The 12,436-nt window shown below is 37.8% G+C and overlaps 1 protein-coding gene across 4 annotated transcripts in view; it reads right to left on the minus strand.

The window, feature by feature from the left end:
- Positions 1-8,807: 8,807 nt before the first annotated feature.
- The window catches only part of HEATR5A (HEAT repeat containing 5A), a 62,217-nt gene continuing 58,588 nt past the window's right edge, over positions 8,808-12,436 (minus strand). For 3 of the 4 annotated variants that reach the window (XM_079310204.1, XM_079310206.1, XM_079310203.1), the window contains 3 exons: positions 12,192-12,346; positions 10,722-10,935; positions 8,808-10,455 (listed from right to left, as the gene is read on the minus strand). In XM_079310204.1, the coding sequence (XP_079166330.1) occupies positions 10,154-10,455; positions 10,722-10,935; positions 12,192-12,346 (671 nt within the window). In that variant the 3' untranslated portion in view covers positions 8,808-10,153. The remainder of the gene's footprint in view (positions 10,456-10,721; positions 10,936-12,191; positions 12,347-12,436) is intronic. The other variant, XM_079310205.1, reaches the window with a different exon arrangement.

Here is a 12,436-nt window from a genome sequence, read left to right on the forward strand (position 1 = left end):
TATTAGTATAAATTATTTAAATAATTTTCAGTCTCTATTGGTGGAGCTATCTGGCATGCTCAATTTAAATTCCTCAGGGCCTTTCATGTCAGATGTAGAGCATTTCTGGGACTGCAGCAACACCTGCCCCAGCATTTCTTTGAAAGACTTCCCATTCTCTCTCCCCTTTCCCATGCCACTAATATCAACTCTCCGTTTGGTGCAGTTTTCACAGAAGGTTAACGGATTTTTAAGGAAACACATTTTGGTCTCCAGAGTGCCTTAAATAAATTTCCAAAGTTATAGCTTACATGGAAAAAATGGTTCATTGGGTTTTCCATCTTTCAAACAGGCCTCTCCCACCTCATCCTTCAGATGACAGACATGTCCTACACATAAACTTTTTCAAGATCAAGCAGAGCAGTTAGGAGGGAGCTGTAGTCCCACAGCACCCTGCAGGTTACAGGCACTCCTAAGCACACTCTGCCACCCAACCCACGAGCTCCTGCCTTCCCTCCTGCCCCAGCAGGAACCCCTGGAGTACTTCACTCAGGCCTGGTGATGTCTGTCTGACAGGCCAGTGCAAACACCTCTCAGAAAAACCTCTAAACCAGTTCAATAACACTGATAGTACTTCTGAAAAGTAGCCTCCTGTACTATTTTTTTTTTTTGTCCCCAGAAATTATGCCATGTCTAAAACATTTGCAGTAAATTCAAATTTTTCCTTGACAGTGAGTCCTTTTTTCCTCTCTTTCTCCCATTTCATTCCCAACTACGATTTACATGCAAATTGACTTGAAATTCCAGGAAATTCTAGTTTAAAAATCAAGGTTTGGCTACCAAAACATTTGGATTTTATTTAAATTGTGCTTAAGTGCTGCTTTTAGCTTTCAGAGCCATGGAATCAGAATGCTCTTTGTAGGATAACCTTAAACTCAGCCTTATGTCAAAGTTCAGACTGCACCAGAAGATGTCTGAAGAAAGCACTAAATGGTGGACCTATAGGAAAAGAAAAAGGCTAACACATTTTTTGTATGTTTCAATACTTAAACAGTTCCACAAACTCCAACTTGAAAACAAAAAAATTAGAGTGACTGATCAGATACCAAAATGAAAATGATGAAGTTAATCTCGTTACCACCCTTTGATGGACATATCCCATCCAGTTTTGAGTCTAACCTACTTTGAAGAAATGGAGTAATGTGATTTTAGTCCAGAAACAAACCAAGAAAAAAATCTTCCCTACACTTACCTTATAAGAAACATTTTACCATGTGGTGACAAAGAGCCAATTTTCTCAAATTTACAAATAATATCAAATTGTTATTAAATTTTTGGAGGTTTCCTGGGATTATTTTTTTTCAGGATTCTATCTTACTTGGTACAATGCTTGCCTTGGTACAATGTTAATTACTGAGGATTTATTCACCAGTTCTAGTGATCTAGGTAGTAGACTAGGAGCCAACACTGACAGCTCAGCTAAAACACAAGATAATCTTGGATTCTGAAATGGCAAAAGTTTAAAACCCTGACCACTCCACAAATATTATTTTACCATGGAACAACTCTGTTTTAAATGCCAGTTCATTGACCTTGCTGCAGCTGTGAAGAAATTCAGAAGCTCTGATTTCTAGACAGTATTTGCTGCCAGCTGCCATTAGTAGTTCTTAACCAGACAACCTGCACAGCAGGAACCTTATTTGCATGACAGTTGTGCATGTGGCCTCAATGCACGTCTGCCAAGGTCGATAAGGCTGGCACTCTGCAAGTAACTAGACTTTGTTTTGTGGGGTTGGGGTGGGGAGGCACAAACAAGTGCACAGCAATATTTACTCTTCACAGAATGTCTGCTCTGGCACTTCCATGATTTGTTTCCAGTGCCTCTCTCTCCCCAAAAGGACAAACACATTTATTCGTATTTTTAAAAATCAGTTCCCATCTCAGACCTACTTTGTGCAGACTGTGTTATCAGCAGCTTCTATTTCTTCTTAACTGAGAGTAAGAATAAGCTATAATTAAAGGCTGAAGGTATTTATTCTTTCTTCCCTGCCCTGAAGGGATGAGCTGTTGCCAGCAATTACAGGCAGCTGCCAGTTGCCTGGGATCACAGTAAGCAGGAACCAGTAAGTGCACTCTGCTCCCATCTACCTGCTCTAGAAAAGCTCCTCTGCCACCAAACAGTGACACTTCCCAACTCTGCCTTTCCTCTGCCCTCTGAGCACCCACCACGCAATGGGCTTCATTTCCAAAATCTACCCACCCATTTAGGTTAAAATCCTAAAGAAGAGTAGTGAAAATTTTGCCATTCTATTCACTCCTTATAAGCAATTTCGAAATCTGCAGATGTAAATATCCAAAGCTTGTGCTGTAACCAGCAATGGAAACCAGGGCGTGTGGCTGCTCTTGCAGCTGGTGAGTTACATCATTGCTAACTTCTCCTCCTACTTTGCATAACATAAAACATTTTCCTTTTGTGTGTGTGTAACAAGCAGTGCTTTCTGATGAAGTTTCCATTGCTGCAGTGGCTGTTCTCGTGGTTTACTTGGAGACTGTACAGAGTGTGATCCTGTTGTGGCAGCTTTGCGTGTTTTAGTAACAGGTAGTGTACTGTATGCAAGTAACCGCCTTACTTTTTATAGTAACATTGTTAACTTGTCTCATCCTGTGTTGCTACTGCTAAGTGTTTTGCTTTGATTTACATGGCTGGTTGGCAGTCTCTTTCTAAATAATAGACATACTAAATAGAACACAAAAAGCTCATGTAACAGAAAATTGCATTAACTTTACAAATCAGAGCAGTTTAGTTTGCAAAATATTTTTTAGGATTCCAGTGGACTATTAAGTTATGATATTTCACACGAGCTGTTTTGAAGCAATGAATCAACAAGATGACTGATTTAATTATTATTTTCTCTACCTTATTTTACTACCCAGGTGTGTGCCTCTTGTTCTGCTTCCCCATTCCTTCCTTTCTGTCCTGTCCAAATCCTTCAGCACTTGTTTGATTTGAAAAATCTCTCTAGAATGTTTTTACTTCCTCAGCAGCCTTTGTATTTATTCTTTTCCTGCTGCTTTTTCCTTTGAGCTGTCCCATCTCCCCATCTCTCCTGGCTCACTGGGGCACATTGCCCTCTAGCACTTGTACCCAGCAGAAATCACTCAGCAAGTCACAGCTGGGTGTTGGCTACCTGAACATAAGGAACACAACCAGAAAAGATCTCTAACAGCAAGTGGCACATAGTTCTAGTTCTGGGGTGTTAGGAAGAAGGGGAACTGGATTTTAGATACTTTAATATCTGCTTAAGCCCTTCTACTTACTAGAAATACACAATAAAACAACAACAACAACAAAAAACAAAAAAACAAAAAACCCCACCAATAAACAAAACCAAAACAAGACAAAAATCTGTTGTTTTGGGGGAATTCTGTGTAGTCTAGGTACAGCTTTACAAACCTGGTGGGCCAGGAGAGAACCCCTGACACTTACTATATTAATTACCTCCTGAAGGAGAAAATTATGGCATTGAAAGCCATTTCTTTAGGTAAAGTCCAGAGCAAGGCAGTGAAGAATATAGTTTCAAATCCTGACCACCAAATAAATGTAAAGCTGATCCAGCCAGTATGTACCACAGCCTGGAACAGCCAGTTTCCACAGGCACTAGCTGCTTCTGTAGCCTCTCTGTTCTATAGCCAGTACATTCAACAGCCATTTCTCTTCTGTCTTGGATAGGAAAATCTCCAGAAGCCTTTAGGAATGACTGCTGCTTATCCTAAATCATTGCAGTTCATGGTAATGAACGTTGTTGCAAGTGCAGAGAACGAGCAGGACATTGTGTGGATAAGTGCATGTGTGTTGAGAGGCCTCAGCAGCTGCTGCTCTGAAGGATTCCAGGGAGAGACACACTTAGATCATGGCCCAGACCAATGTGAAGAGCAGCTCAGTGCCATGGATCATTTGAATTAATCCACAAAGGCTGGTAGCACTTGAGCAGCAACAGTTTCAGCACAGATCCACTGTCAGTCACTGCACAACACACACAGAGACACAAACACACACATCTCAGTGCTCCTGAGCAGCAGGAGCTGCATGGACCAGTGCCATCCCAGAACAGGTGCCTGCCTGAGGAGCAGGTGGTCACAAAACCTGCTGGAAAGGTAGGAAACTGCCTACTCAGAAAAAAATGGCTCATAGCTTCCCCAGGTACAGCTGCCCTTACACAGAAAAAAATACTTTGGTGGTTCATACATGCCCATTGACTCTTTCCTTCCTGTATCTAGACAGGGACACATCCCTGAAATTATGTGGGAAATTCAGGATAGAAGATTGCAAGCCTTAAGCCCCAAGGGTCTGCATGTATCTACATTCACTGTATGGTTAAGAGGGTGTCTAGAACTATGCTCCAACTGGTTGTGGCTTAAGACCAACTCAAGACCACTCGTTCTTGAGACTCTCTCTCCAACCAGCTTTAGAATTCTCAATCCACAGAAGTAAATTATACCCAGATTTGTTTGTTTCAAAAGGGAACTGGGAGGGAAGAACTAAAAATAAGCCTATCTAGACTCCCACCCTCCCCCTGGCCACATTACTATTGGCCTGGCAGCTGAATACCAGCTTGCCTGGTGCCTCAGAGTGGAGGGGAAAATACATTCCCTTGTATTGCCTCTTCCATTTCCCCTCTTCATCCCATCCTTAATAATTTAATAAATGTGCTTGAAGAAGTATCTGATGTTTTCTTATATGCAATTTTTTTTCTTCCCTTAACTGAATTTCAGGTTAATTTGGTGGCAGCAGCTTGAACAAGTTATTCTTGTGTTTCCCATAAAACATGCATACATCTGTGACAATTTTTTTCTTGGTGTTTGACATGAATTTTACATGAGGGAAGATGAGGTTAAGAGCATTTACCTTCATAATGATAGGTTGTATTTTCAAATTGCATAATATTTCTATTCTTAGATATAAATCAAAATTGTTTCCAGAATCCCCGAGGCCTGTACTTCACAATTCCAGAGAAAATGTGTCTCTTACAAAACCTTATTTGTTTTTTTGTGGAAAAGGACACAGAGAACTGATGCAGTGGGAAGAAAAAAAATGCTTACAAAAATACCATAAACAAAACCATCCCCAGAGAAGGTTATAATAAGAAAAAAATCCCCACTAGTAGCAATAGGGATTCTCAGTAATTCTGTATTGGCAGTGAGATAGTTCACATAAATTTTAATACATGAATATTAACACTGGTTAAAAAAAAATTTCTTAGGCTACACAATTGCAAATTGTAAGGCTGTAGCTTAGAATGGGACTTTATCAATCTCTGTCATTACTAAATTTAGCTCCTTAACAGCAACTTCTAGAAACAGATTTTCTTCATCTGCAAACCTCTTTATATACGTAAGTTTTTCTGTGCAGTAAATGGGCAAACTGGCACAGACTCTCAGGCTCTGCTCTGGCTGCTCCTCATCCTCAACTTGTTTCCTCCTGCATGTGCCACCATGAAGTAGCTGGAATGCAAGCACAGAGGAAAGGGATTTGATGCCACCTTCTTCCTTTTAGAATCATATTTTGCACTCCAGATAAACAGGAGTATGGAAGTGACATAAGGACCACAGACCACAACAGATATTTGGCTGCAGAGTGGGTGAATTTGGGTTAATGTACCACAGATACTAGCAGGAGGTTTTAAAAGCCTGTTTTGCACTGACCTGTTTCTGAGACAATATCTTCAGCCCTACTTTTCCTATATTTAGATGTAACTTGCCCTTTCATTGTTATATGGAGTAAACCACTAATTCTCCAGAGAACCCAGAGATTATTTTAGGGGGAAAAAAAGAAGCTTAAAAAGAATCCACAACTGTACATCAAAATCAAAGTAAGAACTACACATTTTGGATAAGTTGGTGGCATACCACTGACATCCTTCGGGTTCCCTTGTGCAGATAACATCATGTATCAAATGCAGCTGGCTTATTTAATTTTACATAATCAACTTTCAGTGTTCATTACTTTAAATACATTAGAGGCAGGCAGAGCATGTCACATGTGGCCAAATATGCTTTTTAATTTTTATGTCTTTGAATCTCCAGCCCACTGTCATTAAACAGCTTGAACTGCTTGCTACATACTTCAGGTAATTGAATTGGAGTCCTCTGTGAAATGTCATCTACAGCAACAGCTCCAGGATTGCTCCTGCTCAAGTGCTATGGACAAATCTGAGCACTTCTTTTAACACTTGGCGGCAGAAGAATCAGTTTATTAGCCAGTTTTTAGGATTAGAGGTTCTCATGTGCAAAAAGCAATATCTAGGAACACTCCCAGGATCAGGACTGGCCAAGCAATGCTGCTTTCAAGACAGAGTGGAGTGACTCTTCCAGTGGTTTTTAATATCACAGTGCAGAGAAGTAGACAAGTAATACACCGTGCTGTATGTTCTTCCTAAACAAAGTGCTAACTGTCTAATGTTTTTCTCCTTTGCTTTCTTGTTTAGTTTGAGCTATCATTGGTTAGGTTTTTCATTGGCAGGAAGCACAAGTGGTTTATTAGTACATCAGTATTGGTAAAGAAACATCATGTTTTTCTTGGAAAAATGTTTCTGATTTACAGCCTACTGATAAGAGAGTTACATTTCAGGAACCTGAAAACAAAACTTGTATACCTAGTGTTGAGACTAGGGATGAAACTTTAGAGGAGACTCTCACAGTGACCCCCTCATATGTTGTTATTGTCACAGACACATCCAACTTAAATTCAAATTAAAGCCATATTGAAGTGCTGCTGAATTTTCCACCTGATTCCCTATTAAGCAGTATTACTGTTACTTCTGAAAAACCAGCAAATGATTTTAGGTCTCTCCACCATTTCTGCAGTTGCAACAACTCACTTTGCCACAGCAGTATCAATCTTGAAGGGAAAAAATCTCTTTAGAAATTCCAATTAGTAACTGTCATTCATTAATAGAAAAATCTGCTATGCTTCCTACGCATTTGATAATTCCATTTCATGGTGATATGTGCATCACTTGACTGATACCTCTGTCAGCCTGAAGGTGACTCATGCACCTTAGAACATATCAGGTCACTCTCAGACTTATTCTAGACTAAGCAATACTAATAGAAAAGCTGCTACTTCAGCTGCAGTGCTACAGACTTGTATCCAGTTAGAACCTACCACATCCCAGATGTGTGATGCTTTTGCATAGTTTTGACCAGTTCTGGTTTGTTGCACTCAACAGAAAGCTGTCTGCAAATAATTTTTGCACAGCACTTAAATAGCACACTCCATGATGTACTCATATGTGTATATATGCACTTGAGGTTAGACATAGACAGGATCTTTTGTCACACAAACCCATTAAACTTCTTGTATAAACAGTGTAAACATACAAAGTAAACAAGCATGCAGACCACATGCTTCATTGCAAAGATAATTTACTGGAAAAAAAAATACTGGTTCTTGTAGAGAAATGGCACAAAAAACAATCAGAAAGAAGGCAAGGGACACAGGAACCAGGAGTGCTGAAAGTGGGGCTCTGGTTTATGGCTAAACATATGTTTGGCTCTTTTTGCTTGGCTAAACATGAGAGCTTGCATGTCAGGCAATGCCTAAAAAGGATGAGTGGATTTAAAACCAAAACTGCACTGTGGTCTTGCTTATTTCTTCAGGAAAAAAGAGAATTATGTGAGTTCCTTGTAAGACTGCATCAAAAGACACCTGATATCTAAAGGCCAAAATCTTTTTATAACTGAAACAAGGTAATATCTGTAAGGTTCTTTTTATAAAATTTTAAAATAGTATCACAGGTATTTTTACTATGTGAACAAATCCATTATCTGGATAAACAAAGTTCACACACTTGTCCTAATTGACAACTGACATTAAGAATTAGCAGCAGTTCTCTTTACTGGAATCATTTTTGCTTCTGCAATACACAGATAAGTTGAAAATGGTACTTTCCATATGTGGCCACAAGACTTGATCAAGAAATGTCAAATCACATAATTATGGCACTTCTCAATGGCTCAGTTGTGAGCTACTACAACATGACATTCTAAGAAATCTAGGACTAAGCTGCATTAAACTTTAATTTTTGGCTTTCAACAGCTTTCCTTGGTGCTTTTGTGATTTGAATATGCATCTTAAAAGTTTTTAAGCAAAGTAGGTTTTCAATAGATTGTCTTTTCAACATCAAAAAAATGTTGGTACATTGATATACGTGACAGAAAACAAAAAAAGTAGCCACAAATACCTTTTGTAGCAACTAACTCCCTCAGCAAATTTATTTGGCCATTTTGATAACAAACATCACTTGAGTTTCATTTAAATGTTTTAAGTTTCATGAGGATCTATGATTTTCCAGAAAAAGCCTTGGGGAAACAAAACAAAGCAAAACACCTCATCAGTAAACTTGGAAGGGTAAAGCAACATGATAAAAAACTACTAACGAGATAAAGATGAGTAACTGCCAAATCTAAGTCCCTTTTAACACAGCCAGCAACTGCAGATTTGACTTCAATGAAGAGATGGAACACAGGACTTCTGGTTCTCCAGGGAAAGATGGAAGGCATCTCAACCATCTTCTCACAGTTCACACCTTTCACCATTTGGCACAAAACACAGGGATTTACAAAAAAAAAAAAAATTTCCCTGGTCCTATTTATTTACTCATTGTGCTGCTCACAACAGAGGAAGACCTGCAATGTCAAGTCACAGACTTGATGCATCCAAGCCAAACATTAATAATTGGTTTCCTTGAGGCAGCATACAACAATTTTTTCTGATACACAAATCCTTAGAGTTCCTCTGCTATTGGACAAAATAACTAAGACAAACATTACGTGAAGAAAATTAGGTTTATTTATGTAAATTAGAAAAAAGAATTGTTAGAACTTTGGTCAAATTGTTAATTCTGTACAATTTACAATTATATTTATATACAAAACTTCTAATAAAATACAGTACATCACACTCTTCCTGAGTCACAGTGTGTTTCTCAGTTCTGTAAATACTTTTTTCTTCTTCCTTTTAAAGCAATTAGATCCAAGAAGGAAAATAATATCCTCAGTTTGACAGTGTTTGGTTTAGGTAATACTGCTATTAAGACAGAACTCAATACATTGTACTTAGAAAATATTTTATAGTCATTGCAGTTTTGATAGTTAATTTTCTATATTAAAATATGTTCCTTGCTAAAAATGTTAATTACATACTTCTTATTATGAGTTTGTTGCACTCTACTTACAGACACAAGACAAGGTGACTTCAAATACTTCATCTCTCACTGCAGAGATACAGAAATTAAATTTCATGTACATATCAGTGATCATTCAAAGATCAGGGAACACCCATCCAGATAGAGCAGAGGTCTGAATCAAGGCACAGTACATTAAAATTGCTGTCCAGTCCTGGACAGGATATGTAATCTATTGCCTGGCTCCCCAAATACAAACTTATCAAAGTACACATCCTGAAATTGAGACTGTGTCAAGCAGCAAGGCACTGAGCCTGTATATTCTCACATATTATGCATGCCAGTCCCACTCTGGAAAGAACCACAGTCCCCAGAGAGGCATTGTAGAGCTGTATTTCACAGAATTTGTTACATCTTGGCCAGCTCAAGATGTTAGGATTAAAGCTATCCATATTACCTTTATTGAGTTGAATCTTCTGAGATCAACAATAAATTGTTATAAGGCTTACAAGAATATTTAATCTGTTCAATGAATGATGCAGTGTGCTAAATTAGTAATTAGCATAGGTTACAACCTGTAAGTAAATTTATGTCCAAAAGCCAATTACAGTAACTTATTTTTGACAAATATTGATTAAAAAAAAAGTTAACTTTACTTAATGGCTATGTGTGGGATGCTCCTAAATATATCGATGGTAAAGTTCACAATATTTTTTTTAAATATAGGCATACACATTTTTAATATCTTAGTCCAAAATAATAAAAAAATATAGATTTGATGACCTCTGATTTACTCATAGTTTTTAGAGATATTTAAGAAGTCTTACACTAAGGGAAATAGAGACTTACTTTCTCTTAAAAACTTTCTGTAATACTTCAGCACAAGTTGAAATACATGAGATCAACTCACAACAATCCTTTGTGATTAGAAATTAGAAGGGACTTTTTTGCTGTTGATATCCAAGTACAAAAAATGACAATATGGGGCTTTAAAGAAAATTGGTCTTTAGCTGAATGCTTGAACTTTTCCCAGGACTTTTTGCATGTTTAGTAGTCTTCACTTTGATGCTTTCTTGATTGCCTTTAACAGCTGACTCAAGCCTGGCTTTCATAGTTGGAGAGGAGGCCATTAGTTTTTTAAAAACTGATGAGTACTGTGGACCAATCTGCATCAGAGTTTGCAAAGCAAACTCATGTAGACTTTTTGCTGAGATTGTAGCAGAAACCAGTGCATTTTCATCCAAAAGAAAGGAAATGAGGATGGGAAGAAAGCAGGCCACCAAGTGAGCACCTATAAACATTGAAAACAGAACTTAAATACACAATTTTAAAAAATAGTGTCAAATTCTTACTGGAAGTATTTCTCCAAGTTAACATTTAATTCAAACTGTAATGCTGCAAATGTTAGCTGAACTGCAGGGTAAAAAACCCAACATTCCTGTGAGCAATTTTGTTGGCAATTAGTGTTCAGGACTGAATTCCTAGTGGTTGTTTTGGTTTTAGTTTGTTATTTATGGTAACTTTGAGCATCTTTAAATGGAAATGGAAATAACTTACGATGCTGTTCCTCAGCAGCAGCTGTCAGAGCTGTAACCACCTTTATTCCCTCCTGAATGACTTGAAGTTCAGCAGCATTTTCAGGTTTTGCTTTTTCTGTTTCCTGCAGTTTCTCCACAATGGATGGTGCTAAAGAATGGATATAAGGGTATGACACAGTTTTGTTTGGATGCTGAAAGATGGAGTGCAGCAGCTGGTAGCATTTACACTGTACCTAAAGAGAAAATGAAATTTGCAAAGTTACAAAGCATTACAGTTCAAAATACATCTTTGGGTGTTCTAAATCTATCAGCTTGTCAGATAAAATTTTTGGGAGGGGGAAAAAACATGCCTCATAACTTGAAAATTCCTCAGGTTGTAGGCTGTTCATGTATAATACTTTACAGGACCATGATAACTTGTAATCAATTATTAATAGAAAACAGATCATGCTTTCTGTTCCTTTCCATCGAGTCTTATATCTTCTGACATTTTTTAGTTAAGGAAAAAAAGCCCTATTTTTGTTTGAAGATTAATGCTATTTTGAAAATACCCTCTTCTTAGCAAAAGTGCAATAACACCAAAAAAGTGGTGCTTTAAGTGTTAGCAGTTTCTCTGCCAAACTGTAGGCACAATTTTAAAATGCCTTAAATGGTGCAGTAGCTTGTATCTCTTTGGAAGTCAATAGGACTGAAACTTCCAAGTTCCCACATAATTTCTGAGCAGCTCTGATGCCTAAATACTTGGATGAAATTTGCAAATGCATGTTAATATTTCCTTGCAGTCACATTTGGCATTTTCAGTTTTCTAACAGTGTAAAACAAAGTTTATAATATTAGGAGTGTACTGATACATAAAAAGTACTGTCTTAGAGTTATTTTTCGAGTAAATGAAGTTTAATTTAATTCTTTATTACTACACAAATATATACAGAGGAGATGCAAGAAAAGCAGTTTACAGTGAATTCTAACAAATAGGAAATCTAATGCATGCTATTTTCAGAGCTGAACGTCTCAACACCTAAAAAATCTAGTTCAGTAAGCTGCAAGCAGCAGTGGCCAGGAGTTGATGCTTATGGGACAGTAATGGTTTTGCAGTGGTACTTGCTCCAGCTCTCAAAGACTCACAGCTGAGGGATTTCCTGTGCCAAAGACAATATCTGTGTGTTGAAGATAAATGAACAAATAAAATTCAACAGGTGCCTGAAACACTACACAGTTGTACTGTGTACTCAGCAATGTATAATGCACTGAGTCTGATACAGTAAGAAAAAAAAAAATAAAAGGAATTCAGAATTGCGTACAGAACAATGATTAAATGCACTGCTGGACATGGTCTTGCTCACTTGTTCAAATTGCATTTAAAAGCACAACAGATATAGTCAGGAGAGAATTAACTTCCATCCGCACACAGGACTAGGAATACAACTAAAATAAGCCTAATATTCATTCAGTATGGTAGTGACATTCTAATAACTTCACCAGTGCTTACAAGAGGATCTTTTGAGTCAAGTGCTGTTTTGAACTTCTCAATACAACGCTTCTGAAGGCACTCTACAGTTGTAACTTCTGGGCTGGTTGACATAACAAATACTGTAATAGCAGTGAGAAGGCTGACTTCATCAAGTTCTTGCAGAAGGCCATCTACTGTCAACAAAGTAAGGAAATTGTTAGGTTTGCATTAAAAATTCTATGAGTTTAAGTGGTTCAAAGAGGTGGAATAGAAATAGCAGTGTC

The sequence above is a fragment of the Erithacus rubecula genome, assembly GCF_903797595.1.
Source record: "Erithacus rubecula genome assembly, chromosome: 6".
Lineage (NCBI taxonomy): Eukaryota > Metazoa > Chordata > Aves > Passeriformes > Muscicapidae > Erithacus > Erithacus rubecula.